Source organism: Nycticebus coucang, chromosome 7 (genome assembly GCF_027406575.1).
Source record: "Nycticebus coucang isolate mNycCou1 chromosome 7, mNycCou1.pri, whole genome shotgun sequence".
NCBI lineage: Eukaryota > Metazoa > Chordata > Mammalia > Primates > Lorisidae > Nycticebus > Nycticebus coucang.
In genome coordinates this window covers 48147239-48167536 of record NC_069786.1, presented here as the reverse complement: position 1 = coordinate 48167536, position 20298 = coordinate 48147239, and the positions used below count along the sequence as shown (strand labels likewise).

The following is a 20298-nucleotide window of genomic DNA, read 5'->3' as shown; positions in this document are numbered from 1 at the left end:
AATAGGAAACAAATTGGAAACTAAAAACTAACAGAAAAGAACAGGCTTGCATTTCCAGCATGAAGTATCGATGATGAGATTCTACTTCTAAGCATCAGCTTGCCCTGATATGTCTTAGGTAACCATGTTGTTCCCTGCAACATCTTTTCTTAAACTATTTGCAATAACAAGTGGCATTAGGAACATGCTTATCATAAAATCTATAACCTTAACCAGGAAGACTGAGTTAAGAGCCAACCAGCTTCTTCTGGCAGAACTCAATTCCCTGCCCAGCACAACTAATCATGTCATACAATTTATATGTTTAAATGGAGCTATGAAGAACGAAAAGGGTGAAAAACAAAGGGGTACAATACCCTTCACGAGTTCTCAGAATACGTTTTAAAACATGCATACACCAGAGTCTGTACCTAACAAGTTAATTTTGAAACAGAATTGACAAAGAACTGAAGTTTATGATATTCTAAAGTCTCCACCAGGTTAACACAAGGGAATGAGAGATAGTCAGCTATTATTTCTACATCAACCAGTTTACTCTAACAACTTGCAAGAAAGAACTCTCACAGTGAATTTTACGCTTCCAATGAAAGCTTGGAAGTTTGCTCACTAAAGTATACGGATCATTTTTAGAAATGAAAGCCACATTTTCAGTTCTGCCAACCCAGCTGGAGGACTAGCATCTTTAGGAGAGAGCCAAATTTGGGATTTCCTTGTCCTCTATACTGAAGTGTCTTTTGAAATCCAAAAGACATCTGTGGACACCAGGAGAGTAGCAATATGGAATATGGAAATCCACCATTTTTCAAATTTATTTCACATACATAATGTGGAAAGTATGGCTGAAAATAAAAATGCAATCTAGAAAAAGTTCTGGGAAGACATCTTTAGGGCCCATTACACTGAGTATAATTCAGCAATAACGTTAAAATAAAAAAAAAAAAAAAGGATGATACATCTGTTTGGAGCCCACTGCCCGTCCAGAGTTAGTCCACTCACAGGAGTCAGCATCTGAATGCTTTCAGCAAAGTTCCCAATGAAAGCCATGATGGTCATCTTCTGCATGAGCCTCTCAATTTTACTGAACTGCATCATGAACCGATCTTCATCTGACAAGTTCTCCAGGGGCTTCCTTTCCCGCTCGTAGAGCCGAAGCACTTTCACCTCGTTCTCAGTTGGCAAGAACCTCATCAGACATTCTACAAAGTCTACCGGCAATGTCTTCAAGTCAAATCTGAAGACAGATGTGGACATATTAGCATCAGAGAGGAACCTCCCACCCCTTTTCACCACACATCCATCTGGTTCAGCCCCTCATCTACCATGTCAACGAGTCTACCATTTCCACAGCTTTGCTGGGAAGCCTCCCCTCAACAAGTAGCAGGTACCTTAACTGGTTCTTCCTGAGAACTACACCTTGTCACAACTACCGTCCTCAGTTTTGTGGCTACTAGCATAGCTCCAAGCCTCTAGAAATCAAGATTCAATAGGAGGAGACAAAATCCAGGCTAAAGCATCTGACAGGTGGTTTGAGCACACAGTTTATAAGCACTGGGAAGTTCTGCTAACTAAGAACACTTATTACAGAGTATCTGGTAGATTATGTCAAACATCTCAATTAAACCACTAGTTTGAGAGTATTTTTTTCTTCTTTGGAGAAAAAAAATGTGCCAAATGCCTGTACTGAAGGTTTTGAGTTAACTGCATAAATTCATTGAAGGAACACCAGGTCTTCAGGAATGTACACTCACTTTGAACACATGAAGTATTTGCTACAACCTCAGCTTTCTATTATTGTCTGGACAATCTTTGGTCAAGTAATAGAATTACATTTAATCATCATGAAAACACAGCATATCAAGAATAAAAACCAGGCTAACTATCAAGTTTCAATATCAGAAATCATAAGAGGCAACAGATAATTAGATTATGACCCTGGTTGAAGATGCCAGATTGGAGCAAAGGATTTCTCAGGGTCATTTACACCTCTAAGAGTCTCTAATTAAAATTTATGAAATACCAATTTATTGAAAATTAATAAATAAATCCTGAAACGATTTGTAACACCCTTATCACATTTGAAAGTCATCATGGCCATTAGAGCGTAAGTAAACCCAATGCCTTCTATATGGTTCAAGAATTAAAAAAAGAACTTTGTCTAAAAGAGTCCTGAGATTTCTAAAAGCAACAGAATTCACATTCCTGTTGTTATGAATTAAAATATGCAACTGTATCATAGTTGCATCTGGCACTGAGCTTTATCATTCCGCAAATACCATCAAATTTGTATTCAACAGATTTGTACAGACTCCGGATACTCCTGAGAAAACTGACATTTTCTCCTTTTTCTTCACATCTGCAACCTCAGCTCAACGTCCTTTTTATGTAAGCATCGCTGTAGGCCAACACGAGAGAGCACACTCAGATAGTTAGTGATGTCACGATCCAGATGTTATTCTTCTGAAATAATTAACTGCTCATTTTAGTACACAGCAGGCCCGAGGGTAACTTCTTGTCCGCCTCTTTAGGGTTAGCGCCTTATTCAACCCTGAAGTAGCACATGTGGAATAAAGGGAAACTCTGCAGTGCAGACATCCAGAACTGCTCCATCTTTTATCTTAGGTCTCAACTGACTATTGAAATATTTCTGTTATCTACTAATTCATAACTTCCTCATTTTCATTTTTACTCTAAACTTACTAGGAAAAAGTCTTTCAGAAAGCCCTGAACTTACACATGAATAGCTTTGCATATCTCATCGGCCGTCTTTCCAGCTTTCCTTAAAGTTATGGCAAGGTTTTTGGCCCTGTTTGCTTCTAGTAACGTCACTTTGTTGGATCCCTTCTGTGTTATCTTCTGCTTACTTGATGAAAGATCCATGGCAGGACCTTGGGCTTTCGTCTTGAATATTTCCTCAAATTCGTCCACATTTAAATCCTGATGTAGAGAAAAAAGACATTGGCAAATTGGGTTATGAAGTCAAAAGCCACCATTTGACAGTTTCTTTAGCAAAGACCTTTACTTCTCTACTAAGGATTTGTCTCTGGCTGTGGCTTGCTCTATTTTTCCCCATTTTTGTTAGAGTACAACTTCTGCCACATGTACGAAAGTCAAAGTCAAAAGCAAATCACCAACCAGTTCAACTTCCTTTCAATAATCAGTTTACAGATGCAGCTGCCACAGATTAGAACTATCCCCCATCGAACAAGGTGGTAAGTGTGATAACTGAGTTCTTATTTACTTACTGTTCATAAAGGGTTTTTATGGCCTCTAAATTAAGGGAAGGAACTGTGTTAGATATACATTTTGTGGTATACACTGAAGATAATCAAAACTATTCCATTTTAACATAACTGTAAACGTGGTTTGGGAACCATCTTACAAAATACAAATTTTATTCTTCAATATTCTAAATCTGTTTCTTTTTCACATCAAGGTACTTCAAACACTAAAAATCTATCTCTGAATCTTCCAGGTTAACAAAACACCCATGTTGACCTCACTGTACAGAGAGCACTCCCAGCTTCTAGCCAAAGAGAAAAATACCTCCAGGATTCGTTCATCATCAATTTCATTGAAGACGGTGCCATTGATCTGATTGGGCTTCAGAGCCACCCAGTTAAACACTGGCATTCTGAACTTCGTCTTGATTGGTTTCTTAATTTTCACAGCTAAAGATATCAGAGAGAATGAAATTAAGATACTACAAAAGCCCATTAACCTCAGGAACAATCAGACAACAGTCTTTGCAGATGACACTTTAACACTGGAGGAAGGCTGGCAAGAAGTGGGTGTCTTTAAACATGGTTAACATCACACACAGCGTTGGCCAGAGCCATCTGAGGTCATTATTTGGTCCACTAATACAGCACTGTATTAAAAGCTGTCTCAGGGCCAACGGTGGTTGTTTTGTTTGTTTGTTTTTTAATTTCGGCGTATTGGATTGCTGTGTTACAGTTACAATATTAGGACAATGCTTAGAGCAAATAAAGTGCTGGAGAGCAAATATTACTCATGTTATTAGACAGCAGAGAAGGCAAATACTATCAAATTTTGACATCCTAAATTCTTGGTTCTGGGCCACATATTTAAAATAGATCAGAGAGTATAGGTGGTGGCTATCGAAACTACCAGGAACAGAACAAGAAGGGTGATTTTCAGCCAGGGCGATACATTCCTGCAGGTGATTTCAATAATGAAGATTATTTTAGCTGCTGATATTTCGAACAGACTAAGGGCCATAAACAGCCTAAATAAGACAATGTTATGAAGACAGGAGGGTATTTAGAAATCAAGAAACTGTATTGCTCCTCAGAAATCACCACAGTTCACTCCTCCACTTTTAAAAAGCTCAAGTTCTGGGGTGGTGCCTGTGGCTCAAGGAGTAGGGCGCCGGTCCCATATGCTGGAGGTGGCGGGTTCAAACCCAGCCCCGGCCAAAAACCACACACACAAAAAAAAAATGGGCGGCACCTGTGGCTCAAAGGGGTAGGGCGCTGGTCCAATATGCCAGAGGTGGCGGGTTCAAGCCCAGCCTTGGCCAAAAACTGCAAAAAAAAAAAAAAAAAAATTAAAAAAAAAAGCTCAACTTCTGGGCAGCACCTGTGGCACCCGGCCCTGGCCAAAAACTGCAAAAAAAAAAAAAAAAAAAAGCTCAAGTTCTCCGGAGGAGTCAGTTGTATTTGACTAAGAGATATCAATAAACCCATTAAGAATACTAAAAACCTCTTAATAGATAGAGTATGGAATCTATCTTCTGGGGGCCAACTCTCTTACTTGGGAAAATGACTGAAGGAAGATAATCCATTGAAAATTCTATTCTTCTACATCATAACGAAGTCTTCCCACACTATTTAGCTACATACATTCATGTTTATCTGTCTGTCCTGGTTAGCACACCACACGACTGGAGCTTCCCTATTTGCCCTTAGCAAGGGAGGGAAGGAGACCATCAGTGCTTCGGTGCGGAACAAAGGAAAAGCAACACATGACCGAGCTTTCATCTGGCTGGCTGGCTGCCCGCCTTAGTTGGCGTTAACTAAGAAAGGGAGACAGATGGTGCCTCTCGTTCCTCCAGAGTTACGAAGGCCATTTCAATAGCAGGATGTCATCTGATGAATCCACACAGAAGCATGCAGGAATACAGAGACACGGCCCTTGCCAAACCAGGCCTCTCCACACCAAACGTGACACCTTTGTCCCCAGTGCCGGATTCCTCGCCACCCAGTATTTTTGTCTATATTACCCAGGAAAACCAATGTGCTCCATGGGACAAAGGAGAAGACTTTCCCCTAGTCTGTACTTCTACAATGCTGGGGGGCAGGGTAGAGGTTGTGGAGGGTTCTTTCCATAATCTGAGGTAACAGGTTAATGCCATTGGCTTCTACCTTCCCTCCATGGACACTGCAAGCTCAGGACACTACCTAGAAGCCATACCACTTGCAGCCACCCTCTTCCATCTCTTTAGCAAGGTGTGGAATAAGCCTAAGATCAGAACATAGGCCAAAAAGATCTCCTTGGAAAGGTTTTCCTGACACTGACTAGGGAATAAGGTGAGGGAGCACACAGGTGACCACCACACACACTGCCTTCAGACTTCACTCAGGTGAGACCAGTGGGATGAGACTGGAAAAGGGTTACCCGACAGCTTTTGTTTGTTCTTTCTTCCCTAGAATAGATCTAAAATCCTTTTAGAGTTGAAGCCTTCGATCCAGCTGCAAAAATTGAACTGAAAGAAAAAGAATTTCCTTTTCCCAGAGGGAAAAGAACACAGCATATGAATCCAAGGTGTCTGCTTCAAGGCCAATAACCCCTTCTACAGGTTCAACTAGAACACATGGGCAGACCTGGAGTAACAGTTGGCCAACACAGAGTCAAAATGCAATGGATCAAGGGAAGATGGCGTAGAAAGACGTGAAAGCATAAGACAACCCACAGGGACACACGGCAAATACTCAACACGCTCAGTCAGGAGCGACCTACAGAAAAGCTTGATTGGCCCATCTTTTGTGGAAGCAGAAAGAATAGAAAGAATACAAAAAAAAAAAAAAAAAGATATGGTTAGAGTCAAGCAGCTCAGCAGTTCACACACTCTTAGCATAGAATTTCATGCTTCTTGGACACATTTCACAAGGCAGCCTGGAGCCAAACGTTCATTTCCATTCAAGCCTGCCTTGAATAAGACTCACTTATTTTGAGGATACTTTAAAAAGCATCCTCAGAAGAGAAGGAAAAGAAAAAATAGTATTTCATGGTAGTGTTCCCAAACAGCCATATGAAACTGGGCTGAGTATTCCATAGGACATGAACAATGTTTTTAATTTAAAAAAAAAAAAAAAGCAGCCAAAATGCAAATTCTCATTATAAAGACCCAAGCACATCAAAACAGCAGAAGTTACAGACTGCTCTGCAATCTCAGGTTATCTGCCACAGATGTGAGGGAACAGGCCTTATATTTTAAATGTATGCTTTACGCTACTAATATTTTCTCAAAGAAAACTCTCAACTAGATCAACTGTGGGGACCTCCTCCTAGTCCCGGTCTTGGCCACCAAGAACAGACTTGCTCATGTCTGTTAAACAGACAACACATGGCAATGCTTGTCGATCCAGAGGCATAAGTGATATCACAGATTTCTGACTTCTCAGGAGCCCTGGGCACATCAGCTCAGCTCTATCCCTCCGTGCCACTGGGACATCCTAATTCTGTCTGGCCCCTGGGTTCCAGAGAGAGAGAGAAGAGTTACTGAACACACCGGCCAATCATCTCACAAAATGGGCTTCAATCACCAACTATTAATAGTCAAATTAAGGATGAGTAACAGAGAGATTAAAGGCCTGGTAAAAGTTGCCTGACCTCCAGCTATCAGACTTATACATATCTTACAATGCTCATATCTTGTAAAACAAGATGGCCCTTGTAATCATTTAATGGACACTTTTGGAAGTACAGAGGAGTTTCTTCCATCCCATGTACTGTGCTCTGTGTGAGACACAACAATTGCCACCTTGCAATTGTGGCAACTCTCCAGGAAGTAGCTGTTTATAGCTGAGCATAGAGCTCCACACCTTAAAATTGAGCCAAGAAATTTTAAAAATTAAGTAATGAAAAGAGCCCAAGCAAACAAAAAAAAAAAAAAAGAAAGAAAAGAAAATAACAATAATAATAAAAGAAAAAGAAAGAAAAGAAAAAGAATACAGGGCATCCCAAAAGTCATCTATAAAGTCAAGATACATAAATACAGAAATTATAGCCAAATATACCTTTATTTATAAAATACTCGTTACAAAACTTTACAAAGAGGTGGCCAATAGGTGAAGAATGTTTTGTACAATTTTGTAATGAATATTTTGTAAATAAAGGTGCATTTAGCTACAATTTTCAGTTTTCCTATATATCTATATATATATGGTGATGTTATGGTCAACCATTTGGATATCCAGCAGATCAACCAGACAGGATGTGCCCCTTCAGAAGGAAGCGCTGGATGTGCTCAGCCCACTAGCTCTTTCACTCTGCCAAGGCAGCTCCAAGTTCTATGTCAGCGCTCAGGCCAATGGAAGAGGATGCTGAATCACACTAGCTCTATCAAAGCAAGGGAGCAGAGCCACTGAGATGCTGTGGCACACACCTCACAGGGAGGACTCCCGGGGGTCACACTGAAAGCCTAATTGGGAGCCCAGTGCATGTGACAATCATGGGCTTCCACGCTCAGTGGAACAACAGCCTGATGGAACAGCCTCCCCAGGCCTGTCCTGAGGGTGTTTTTGTTTGTCTGTTTGTTTACATTCTACAATCCTATGATTCTGCTTTGACTCTTCACCAACTTTTCTCCTTCAGAAGCAATAAAAGTTCTAGAAGAAAGTAGTAGACAGGGAAGATCTTGGAAGGCAGCAATAAGCCACTGATCTACTGCAGGCATTGCTTTGAATGGGGTTCTTGTTTGTTGTCCTGACAGTTTTATAGATGTTGACAAGGACGTAAAACCACAGATTTGATGTGTAAACTAATCTGTTAGGGGTAGCTTTGGGGTGTCCGAGAGGGCTCCAGTCACAAGGTGGGCCCTGATGGCCAGCTGGTGTGGAGACAGGAAATCTTTACAACTCAGACTGTCCTTTGGAGTCGAGCAAAAGGCTCACACACTACTGCACCTTCCTAAAAAGCCTAGGAAGGCTCGGGCCTGTGACTCAAGCAGCTAAGGCGCCAGCCACATACACCTGAGCTGGTGGGTTCGAATCCAGCCTGGGCCCGCCAAACAACAATGATGGCTGCAACCAAAAAAAAAAAAGCCTTCAGCCTAAAAAGCCTAGGAAATGGAGGCTATTGCAGTGGTGGTTCTTCACTGGAACTGAAGGGCTTCTCAAGAACGAGGCAGCAGAATTATCCCAAGTTACAGGGGTGGCAAAGCACAGGGCAATTCCAAACATCAGCGAAACATTTCACAACTGGGAAAATGGCTTGCAGTGTTGTAGAGAAGAGTGCAAATTAATTTCTGTGAGTCAAAACTAAGAACTTATGTTTTAAGGTATTAGAGCCGCTCCCCTCCTCTCAACCTACCTCTCACCACTTGCTTGTTTTCTGGGAGGCAAGGATGCTACACCCCACCTCCTGGTGAGCAAGAGCACAACGTGAATTATTCAGAGGTATTTCAAGGCATGGGAATACTGCTGTGGGTAGCACTTCCCCTTAAATCCACTCAAGCAATTCTGATATTCTTAAAATGCACAGAAGCTCACGTCAGGCAATTACACATAAAGGCATTTTCCCTTTTTGTAGATGACGTAGCAAATACCTTTCTAAAAATAAAAAGAGCCAGAAGCTCTCCATGTATGTGCTCATACAGAGCTTTGACCACTACAAGTGTCCAGGAAGTATTTGCTGAACCCAAAGAAACGCACTGACCCTTGAGGAGGTAACTTTTCCCTCTTCCCTTCTCTAGATAGGGCTACAGAAAGGCAGAGAGCTGATGTGGGAGATCAGGCAGGGTCTCTCACTAGGGAGGTGTGACAGAGGCTACTCAGAGGAAAACACCTCCCACGTGTGACAATTTCCCTGGCACTTGGCTACATTAGCAGGAATGTTCTTGTACTAAGACATATACTTGTCATCGCAAGAGACCCAGACTTTGAAAGAATAGCTTTAACTCTTTAAGAAAAATTTCTAACACAAGTACCTGGCATTTGAATTCTGTACTCTTACCTGCTAATCCTGAGTTGAAAACCACTGTGGGTGAAGATGTTCCCGGCAGAGGGGGTGCAGAGGGGGGAGGGGGAGGCGGAACTGGAGGAGTAGGCACAGTCTCAGCTGCAGGACAGGGGAGAGGAGGCGGTGGGGGAGGAGGGGGAGGGGGAGGAGGGGGAGGGGGCGGTGGCATAGGTGGTGTTACTGGACCATTTTGCACTAGCAAAGAGAAAAGAAACAAATGGTCTTTGAAAACAGGAGAATGGCTTTCCTACAATATGTCATGTGCACATATAAAGTAGCTGAAAACAAAACTTAAAAAGACAAAAGATTGCTTTCAAAAAAACCATAAAACTCCATCATCAACAAATGGAGAAAATATTGGAATATATGTGAAATGAAAATTTACAACCCTAATTTCAAAATGTTCAATAGTACTGTAAATCAATAAGCAAAAGAACAGGCCAACAAAAGCAAATGAAGGACACAAATGGACAACTGCTAAAAGAAAACATACAAAATGCCCTGAAACCACCTTACTTCTCCTGCAAGGGCTTCTTACCTGTCTCGGGGGAGTCAGAAGATGGAGGCAGTGGTGGATGGGCCAAGGACACTGAGGAGGCAGCCCCTGTTACTGGTCCCCCAGAGTTGCCCACTCCCACTTCCAACCCCATGGACAATGTCCCAGAAGCCACAACTGGAAGTATGGCGATGTCCCCATCCCCTTTCTTCTGAATTTTAATGGTCCCCTGTTTCTCCAGTTCATGAATCTTTTTTTCCAGAGTAGACTGTCTTTGAATGGCTTCTTCTTTTTCTTTGACCATTTTTCTTAAGGTGTGAACTTGGGTATTTGCATCTTTGTAGATTTCCTGAAAAAAAATAAAATAAAATAAAAGAGTTCAAAATCCAGAGTCTGTCTTCACATGACACTCATTACCACCAGACTGGCAAACTGAGGACAAAGAAAAATAGTATTCAAATAAGTGCGCATTCTATGGTCCTCCGCCAGAATCCATAAAGTCCCATTAATTATTAATTGTATGCTAGTAATACATGCAATATATTCTAGCAATTATTATCGTTAACCAAGCCCTGTCCATTTAATAAATGCAGCTAACTCAATTTTCCCTGTAGAAGAAAAGAAAAAGAGCAGTGATGACCCCAAAAGCTGGCTTTGAAATATCCTGGGTGTGTTCTGGGGTACAATGTTTTCCTTACACTTATTTTAAAATTCATTTGTTCATTGAATATCTTAGAAACACATATTAGCTAACAATAGACAAAAGGGCCCTCAATCAGTCTTGGATAGAAGTCAGACTGGGATTAAAAATCTACAAAGCACGGAATAATCTCTCCTGAGTAACCAGGGGCTGACCGTTTCCAGTGGATTCTCTGGCCCTCACAATGCCCCCTTGACCATGCTCAGGACAGTGATTATTACAACATTTTCCCTTTGGTAATGTAGCTAACAAAACAGGCCAAAGCCTCCTTCTACTAATTACTTATTTATGTCTAGGTTTTTAGTAGAAAACAAAGAAGTTAAAATTTTCGATTCTGGTTCCTTTTGTAAGGGGCCCATAGAGTTTCTAGTGAAAGGATTTCATGGAACTGAACTTACTTGCTGAGCCTTGTACATGTAATCTCTCACCACAAACCTTCAGCAAGCAGGGAAACATTCTTCACACCCTGTCTATTATTAATAATCTAAGAGTCTGAATTTGAATTGAATCCATATGCTACAACTTTGTCTCAATGTAGTGCCAAAAAATAAATTTCTTAGACTTAATGTAGGACATGTCAGAATATCAGGCAATACACACAGATGTGATAACCGTCCCATAAAATGTGCTGTTTCATTAACCATGGTAAAAGGCAAGCCATTTGCCTTAAAGCCCTCCAGGTGTTTTGGTGTTTTTAATGCTCTGTACAACTCCAAGCATGCGGATGGGACTCCATAAATACCTGACACATAAAACAAAACAACACTAAGGCCAAATAAAATAGCTGCGATTATCTGATAATAAAATAGATTGGTTTGGCTTTGCCTCCCCCCCACTTTTTTTGGTGAATGCCATTAGTTCTAACCTATGTTGTGATTTCACTGTTTCTACAGCAACCACCAAATCTAGTTTTGAGTGGAAACAAAGCAGAAAAATACAAAGAAGTCCAAATCCTAATAAAAATAAGTAAGTGGCATGAATTTAAATCCTGCTGTGTTTTTATTTCCAACCAAATCGGTGATCCACAGAATCAACTCAGCCTCCTCCAGATGGGAAAAACATTGCTGCTCCTAAAATCCATAAGGAAATACTAACCTCCCCAGGATCTGACTGGATACACATGTGTATACATACCCTGACTATGTGTACTTTTCATTTGAGTATCACCTCTGAAATGGTTCCAATAAATATGCTACATCAATGTATTCCTCTGAAACGAACGTATTCCACGTTCAACTAGACAAAAACCGGGGCACATTCCCTGCAATCCCTTCTGGGGCGGCTGTCATCATCACACTTACTCGAACAACATCCAGCTCCTTGTTCCTCTGCATGAGCTGCTTTTCCAGTTCCACAATCTTAGACATAGCTTCATTCTCTGTGTCTTGAAGTTTTTCAGATAACTGTAAAATTTTGAAAAGGAAGCTGTGTCACAACACAGGATCATTCTGACCAGGCCCTCAGCTCTCAGAAAGTACAGCTCCAAGATCATCTGGGGCCAGCAAGAGTCCTGCATATGTTCCATAAGTTGTTTCCTAGAAATGTTAATATTTATAATATGGTTCTGAATACATATTTGTTTCTACCAGGAATTAATAATGTATACGTGATCCTTAATAAAATCCAGGTGTCGGTTCCTTGGGTTTCAACATACACAGTGCGCCTCCTTCCACTTCTGTGGGGCCTGCCGGGGTACAGAGCAGTGTGGAGGGAGGAGGGGAAATCTAACTCTCCCCCACCAAAGAAACGGCGACCAGGCAAAAGCTTTGGAAACTTCTTGATCCAGAAAACTTGGTCCTGGCATTCTAAGTAGCCAGTTGAGAATATACTCCTGCTTGCCTCAACCCAAACTAGGCAAACAGTAAAAGTCATTTGGAGGGGAAGTTCAAATAAACAGGTAGCCTGCTATAAAAATGTATTTATAAGTATAGTCATGCGATGCTGGCAAAGCCATCAAGACAAGGAGAGCCCTGCGTTAAATAGCTATTTTTCACACAAAGCTCTAGTATCAAGCAACTTCTGATTCCTAATATCTCACTGAAAATGATGATGAGTAAAGGAAATCAGGGAGCCAGATAAGGACGGAGAATGGACATTTACACTGATCAGGTTCAGAATAGAATACAAATCTTTTAAGAGAAGGTATGTTGGGACTATTAATTTCTCTTTTTAAGCAGATGTCACCAACTAGGTCACTGCAGCACTTACAAAGTGAGGATTTCTGGCTCACCCACTTGGCTTCACAGCTGTGAATGTTCCTATTTTCAGAGTAATGGCAAAAGGTGAAGGAAACTAAGCACATACAGTACTCTTTAGAACAGTGGTTCTCAACCTTCCTAAGGCCGTGGCCCTTTAATACAGTTCCTGTAGGTTGTGACCCACAGGTTGAGAACCGCTGCTTTAGAAGACAGTGTGTAGGAAAATAAATGGACCATCCAAAGGAAAAAAATAATATACCTCCAAAAGGAGACAATTCATTCCACAATCAAGGAAAGTGCCAACTAGAACTCCATCAAATGAACATGGTCCTCCCAACGCTCGGGTTTTTGAGAAGCACCATTCCTCTGTTCATTCTTCCAACATTGAAATATTTATTTAGTGAATGGACAAATCAACATCCTCTATTAGTCTTTAGACTCATTCAAATTGTTTTCTGGCAAGAAAATTCCCTCAAAGAGAAATGAGCCCCTGTCCTGATGGAGGTTTGACATTATACCAAGAAGATGTTCTTTTCCAAAGAAGAGGATGCGTGGCAAAGCACACTGACTTCCTCGAAAACGCCTGTTGTTGAAATGAATCTATTTAGAATCTGGGTAACCATGAGACAGGAACGTTCAAACGTGCATCACGGAGATACTAGCTAATCCTGCCCACGGGCCTGTATGGACATATTTGATAAGAGGGCTCATATTCAGAACATACTTCTTTACGTCAAGCCAAATTCCCATATTTAATTTCCTTCTAATCTTTCAGGTAATGCCTATCACCAAACTCCCCCTGCACTGGTGGCTAAGATTGCTCGGAAATGTAACTCAGCAGAAACAGCAGATGTGTGAACTAAGGCAAAGCAATGGTTTCTCTTTGGTTCTATATAACACACCTGCCTTCTTTGAAAAAACCCCCAAAGTTTTTCTCTGATAGTTCTCAACCCCAGGCTACAGCTCATCCTATACTCGAAATCCTTTAATACACTCCTCTGAGAGCTAACATTTATCCTGCTTTGCACTCAGTTGAGACATAAGCATTCGTCCTTCTCTGAGATGTAGTTACATGAGAGATGTTTTCTTCCAGTTCTTCCACCCTCTCCAAAGCTGCATTCTTAGTTTCAGCATCTTCCAGCAGAGCTCCCACATCAAACACGTTGTCCAGGTAAGCCTGAATCTGGACCTGCAGCTTGTCACTCTCAGTGTGTTTCAGCTTCTAAAACCCAGAATGCGAGAGAACGTGCTGTTAGCTTTGCGTGGAAAGAGAACATAATTTCCCAAAAGCCTACATGTTTTGTTTGTTCCAACAGTCCTAGCCTTTTCCAAGAGAGGAATATATCATCTTCCCAAAAAGAGTGCCTGTGTAAGGGAGAACCATCAGATTACTTTCTGTTAAGTACTTTCTCCCAATACTCACACATTTTCCCCATAATCCTTCCAGCTCCGTGTAATTATATTCCAATCTAAAACATTTTGATATAGGTGAAATCAGGACAACAGAAAAATTAAAAGCAGCTTTAAAGGGGAATAGTCGCAAGCAACATGAAACTGGAGGGCTGTCTGTGTAGTAGAAGAGATTACGGTGAGTGGCATCCTGCCGGGGTAGTGATGGTGGTTATCGGTGGGAGGAGTGAGGTAGGCGGGAAGTGGGGCAGACGCTGATAATTTATACTTAGCCTTCGGGCTTAGCTAATCCCCCATGATTTCCTCTCTGAGTTAATGTCTAGCATGAACAGCTCAGGACTCCCCAAAGCATGGACCAGAAGGCTCTCCCCAGGTCACTGCAGCTCAATCTAGGCATCCTGGAGTGGCTCAGTGAGCTCTAAGGCAGCGGTTCTTAACCTGTGGGTCGCGACCCCTTTGAAACAATGAAAATACATCCTGCATATCAGATATTTACATTACGATTTCTAACAGTAGCAAAATTATGAAGAGATGAGCATTATGAAGTAGCAACGAAAGTAATTTTATGGTTGGGGATCACCATAAGGAACTGTATTAAAGGGTCGCGGCATTAGGAAGGTTGAGAACCACTGCTCTACGGTGATGCTAGAGGCCGAGTAAATCAGCACATTGTCCCCACAAGTTCTGTAAGTCATGCCTTTCCCTGCAGAACACAGAATAGAATAACTCCTGGCACGTGGATGACGCCCATAAACATTTATTGAACAGCTCAATAGCTACTTACAAGACTGGGTTTTTGAAACTAATGAGGCATTTACATACCCTATGCTTGTAATATCACTCTTCTAACCACCTCTATCAGTGTCAGAACCAACCCGCAATGAAAAAATCAAATTTTGAAAAAAAATCTTAAATGTCTAAGAGAAATTCCTCTGCTCTACACATATTCTTAGGAAAATAGATCTTCTCCTAGGTCAAATCTAGAGTTCAAAAATTTAGCTTGTTCTGAAGCAAGTGTATTCCATCTTAGTTTAAGAGTCAGAACTAAAAATGTTTTCTGAATAGGGCAAAGGCTAGCAAAGAAAACACGTAAAGAGATTCTTCACCAGATTCACAGTGAGTGACAGGTGTTCCCTGATACCTTAGTCTCTGCCATTCTCGTCTGAGCCCAAAGCCAGCTCTGCTCAGACATCACAAAACGGAACCCAGAACACCACGGGGAATCTGTAGATGGAGTTTTTGTTCAATTACTACTACTCCTGGAGCACATAAGGATAGAGGACAGACGTTGACCCCAAAGCTGGAAAGAACCTTTCAGTACAATAGTCTGCCAATGACATCAGTGGGAAACAATTCACCTAACTCTTTAATGGAAATCTATTGTGCCTCTCCCTGATTGAAGTCCAGTCAGTAAGTGAAGCAAGTCCATCAGGTGGACAGCAGCCAACTCGGCAAATGTGCCTCCAGCACCCTGTGGTCCAGTCTGTGCAGGCCCTCGGCTTCACCCTCACTAAGACGGGCAGATGAACTCTGGAGATGTTCAAGGGAAGGACTTCTATCTTCTCACAGCTGGAAGTAGCCTTGACATTGTAGTCAACAATTCCTGCCCTATCACTAGAGCTCTTCCACATTCAACTGGACCATTCCCGAACAAAAGGGACAGCAAAACCTGCCTACGAGTCAGAGGATAAGGGCACATCCCCTACACACACAGCTGCTCAAGTCCACCTATGATTTTCTCACATCAACCTTTTGTTTATTAACTGAAGAACTTCAGGGAATAGTCAGAGCATTCTTTTAAGAGAGTAAGAAAAAGAAAAACTTAAACCCCCTTCCTCCCAAGAACTGAAAGTGGAACTAAAGCCACAGACACTTTAAGCAGAAGTTAGCAGCTTCAAGAGGAAGTCTCTACTATCCATTTCTTCATATTTTTTTTTATGCTTGAACATTGACTCATCATTCTGCAGCAGTTTGGGTCTGGCTTATGCTGCTCAGATGGGGTCCCCAGAGTAACCAGGAATGCAAATTGCCCAGCAGCCCAGATGAAGGATGCAGTAAGACTTGACCCAGACACAGGGTGCAGCACAGGAGAGCTGCAGCAAGGCTGCAAGAGGTCATCTGGCTCCCGTACTAAAAGGCTGCTGGCAAAAGACAGCCTGAGGTGCCAGGAGGCCTGCAAGCATTCAGCTTCTCTGACAAGACTGTGCCACTCAGATTGGTTCCTTTTAACTAGCTTGACAGGGGTTGAATGCACAGTGCTTTAGGCATCCTTTAGCCACTATGGAAGTGTACCTTGGAGGGTGGGCAATAAACTAGTTCTTAATTAGAGCTAATGGTTCCAATATAGGCTACAGATATACTCACGTCCAAGTATTCATCCAGGCCTAATTTGGTAAATTCATATTGGAGGTGAACTCTGAAATTCATATCTTCTACGGAATGGACAACAATATTAATAAACTGCATGGAGGCCACCTGAAATGAAATTGCCACGGGGTCAGATGGGCTCCAAACGTTTTTCTCAGTTTAATCACAGGCATGTGCTTTCAATTTCACAAATCTAGGCTCACTTACCGATTTCCTTTTCTTTCATTTCACTGGGTCTTTAAAAATACTTTATAATTTTTTTAATTCAAAAATCAGAGGTACCACAATAAGATACCACTTCATGCCCACTAGGATGGCTATAATAAAAAAGAAATACAATAACAAGTATTGGCAAGGATGCAGAGAAATTAAAACACTCATCCATTGCTGGTGGGAATGATGTAAAATGGTGCAGCCACTTTGGAAAATATGATAGTTCCTCAAAATGTTAAACACAGTTACCAGATGACCCAGTAACTGTACTCTTAGGTATATAGTCAAGAGAAATAAAAACATACATCCACATAAAAATGTGTACGCACATGTTCATAATAGCATGATTCATAACAACCAACAAGTGGAAAGAACCCAGTGTCCATCAAGTGATGGATAAACAAAATGTGGTATATTCACACAAGAGAATATTAGGTAACAATAAAAAAGAATGAAGTACTGTTCATCCACGTTACAACCTGAACTTGAAAACTTCATGCTAAGTGAACAAAGTCAGTCACAAAAGACCATACGTTATATGACCCATTCATATAAAATAACCAGAATAGGCTAAACTAGAGAGAGAGAAAACAGGTTAATGGTTGCCTAGGGCTGGGCGTGACTGACTGCTAATGAGTGCAGGGTTTCTTTCGGGAATGATGACATATTCTCAATTAGATGTGGTAATGGTTGCACAACCCTGTGAATATTCTAAATAAACACTGACTTATAAACTTTAAATGAGTAAATTAGATGGTATGTTACTTAGATCTCAGTAAAGCCTTCCTTAAAAAGGCGTATAGGTATGTAGAACAAACTGCAAATTATGACAGGTATATTGTGCAAATGTGAAATTATTACAAAGAAGAACATATACAGCACCTATAATCTCATCACAGTGTGATCACTTCTAAAAAGCACACTGTGAGCTCCCTACACCAGCAGGACAGTAGCACCTGCCCTATCCTTCCATGCAATCCACCAGTTTCCGGTCCCTGAAAGGTTTAGATTTATTGCTTTCTCCCCACAACTGAGTCTTGGCACAGAGAAAATCCAGTCCCCAGGTTGGTAAAGAACAGAATAGAGTTCAGCACACCTCTTTGCTTTCAGTAGTGACAGCCTATGTGTGGAGAAAAGAACTTGCTGATGCTTTTCCCTCCACAACCACGACCCAGCAGAGTCTCTGGCAAGGAGGCAAAACGAATGAGAGACCAAGATTTAACACTTGATCTGAAAAACACCCCACTCACTCTCTCTCCAAATCCAATTCCCTTTACCTCTTTTAAAATTGTTTTTATCCATTTTAAAGACTGTTCTTTCAATATATGTTATACATTAGACATCTTTGGAAGATCTCCACTTTCTAAGGGGACCCTATTGTAATTTACTAAAAAATTACCTCAGGTTCTACAGTTAAATGAGCTTAAAAAAAATTGTCAATTTTTTTGTCTCCAAAAATAAAATAAAGAGAAAGAAGAAAAATGAGAAGATTTTAATGTGGTTATGTTAGAAAGAATAGGTTGTTTGGGAAGTGGTACAACCTAACGGCATTCCCAAGGCAGTTTATCAAAAGCCTCATTTTCAGAGGTGGGGAAGGGGGATATGGTTGAATGCTGGCATCTTTCCATTTCTCTTTTGAAAACAGGTCTAAATGATCTATCAAGTTTTATAATGACACACGAATCCCCACATGGTACCTGTGTATAAGCAACCTCTAAATAAAGTACCTCAAAGTATGTACATATGAATAAACAAACTGAGGAGAAATGAGGGCTAGTTTGTATATGGATAGCTGTAGGACCTAATATAATTTCAGCAGAAACTCAAATGGCAGGTATCATAAATGAAGGAGGTGGCTCATGTGAAACAGTAGGAAATGGTGTGGGCTACGGCAAACTGGAGAAGGTATCTTTGGACTAAAGGACTAGCGGGGCTGCTTGGCTCTAGCACTGATACTCTGCAGGAACAGGAGCTTAGTGTGATCAGACAGTTTTTAGTTTTCAAGAAAATCAGACACCTGTACCCTTATGTACAATAGCCAAGTTTTTTAATGGAAAACTATCTCTCTCAGACTAAATTCATAAGCCTATAAGTTGTCTTCAGCTGGGGAGCCTCCAGTTTGTAATCTCAGCTATAACAAAAACTATCTTCCTCTAACAAGGCACAGGAAAGAAACCGGTAACGTAAGCCAAGGCACAGGCCCCTTTACATATTTATCAGCAGGGCCAGCATTAGACTTAACTTCTCCAAAAAATCCTAAGAAAAAGAATTTAAGACTCAGTGTAAAAGTACCCCTTGTTCCACATACATTTTTTACCTTTTCAAAAGCAAATAATATGCTTTCTGGAACAGAAAAGGTTCTCTATAAAGGATTTCATCTTTCTCATTGATTTTGGAAGGGGCTCAAGGACAGGATGCACATAAAATTGGAGGACCCAGAAAAAAATTTTCACATAAAAGGGTTTGAAATCTGTATAACTGCTTTATAGTCACTGGAATAATTCAAATGAAAACTTCCCTTGGCATCCTAAGCACAGGCTTTGCAATGTAAGAAATGACTGGAATATCTGCTGCAGGCTAGGAGTGATCTGGGAGATTAGGGTCGGGTAAGGACCTTCTGGGTCCAGAAGGTCAATGCATGCATTGATTAGTTCAATGCATGCAGATCGGGATGCACTCAAGGGTAATATGTCTCCAGATGTTCTCTAGGGTGGATTCTATCTTTAGTCCAGGATTAAGACTGAAGTATATGAATTCGGAAGCGCTGAAACTTATAGTGTTCTTCCAACCTGAGGATAGGGCTACTGCAGAACCACATGTTCTTGATGGGACCTCACCCACTAAAAAGATCTCCAGTGTGACTGTGCCCTCACGAAATTACTACAGCAGGAAAAAGTTGGGGCGGGGAGGTGTACACTGCTGTAGGGCGGCACCTGTGGCTCAAAGGAGTAGGATGCCGGCCCCATATGCCAGAAGTGGCAGGTTCAAACCCAGCCCCAGCCAAAAACTGTAAAAAAAAAAAAATTCACTGCTGTACATTAATTTGAAGGATATACAGAGCCAATTCTACAAACCAAAGCACTTTAATATTTGAAAATATAATCTAGGGCAGCGCCTGTGGCTCAGTGAGTAGGGTGCCGGTCCCATATGCCGGAGGTGGCGGGTTCAAACCCAGCCCCGGCCAAAAACCACAAAAAAAAAAAAAAAGAAAGAAAAGAAAATATAATCTAGAGAAGGGCACTGGCAATGCTGTCAAGATTCCTTCTACCTTAGAGATTTACAATCAGCACTATCAATGGCTCAAGTTGGCAACTTCAGGCCTTTGCACCAGGCACTAACTTCCTTTTCCCAACTGCATGCCTATCTCCGTATTTACTATAAATAATCAGTATTCCTGGCTTTTTCTATAGTACACATGAATATAATTAAGAATCAATACCATAAAGAAAATACAGATTAAGGTGGGCATTCTAGATTAAAACTACAGCACATTAAATTTAATCTCCTATCCTTCGTAAGTGTATGTGTAGGGTGGAGAAGGGAAGCTGTTGCGAAAAAAAGCACTGAAATTGAGTTTGCTTTATTGAGTGCAATACTAAAATAACTCACCATAAAATCTATGTTATTGTCTTCATTCCTGAAATGTTCCATAAGCTTCTCAAAGCGCTGTTTTTCTCCACAAACCTGAAACACACATTTTTATTGTGCACATG

General features: G+C 41.1%; 1 protein-coding gene across 8 annotated transcripts in view; it reads right to left on the bottom strand.

Moving 5' to 3' along the window:
- Nucleotides 1-20298, bottom strand: part of FMNL2 (formin like 2) — a 335482-nt gene that overhangs the window by 18914 nt on the left and 296270 nt on the right. For 4 of the 8 annotated variants that reach the window (XM_053598239.1, XM_053598238.1, XM_053598240.1 and 1 more), the window contains exons 10-19: nt 20195-20269; nt 16370-16480; nt 13668-13817; nt 11699-11800; nt 9740-10046; nt 9196-9396; nt 5980-6000; nt 3544-3668; nt 2732-2934; nt 997-1231 (exon numbers count right to left, since the gene is read on the bottom strand). In XM_053598239.1, the coding sequence (XP_053454214.1) occupies nt 997-1231; nt 2732-2934; nt 3544-3668; nt 5980-6000; nt 9196-9396; nt 9740-10046; nt 11699-11800; nt 13668-13817; nt 16370-16480; nt 20195-20269 (1530 nt within the window). The remainder of the gene's footprint in view (nt 1-996; nt 1232-2731; nt 2935-3543; nt 3669-5979; nt 6001-9195; nt 9397-9739; nt 10047-11698; nt 11801-13667; nt 13818-16369; nt 16481-20194; nt 20270-20298) is intronic. The other 4 variants (XM_053598242.1, XM_053598243.1, XM_053598245.1 and 1 more) reach the window with 1 other exon arrangement.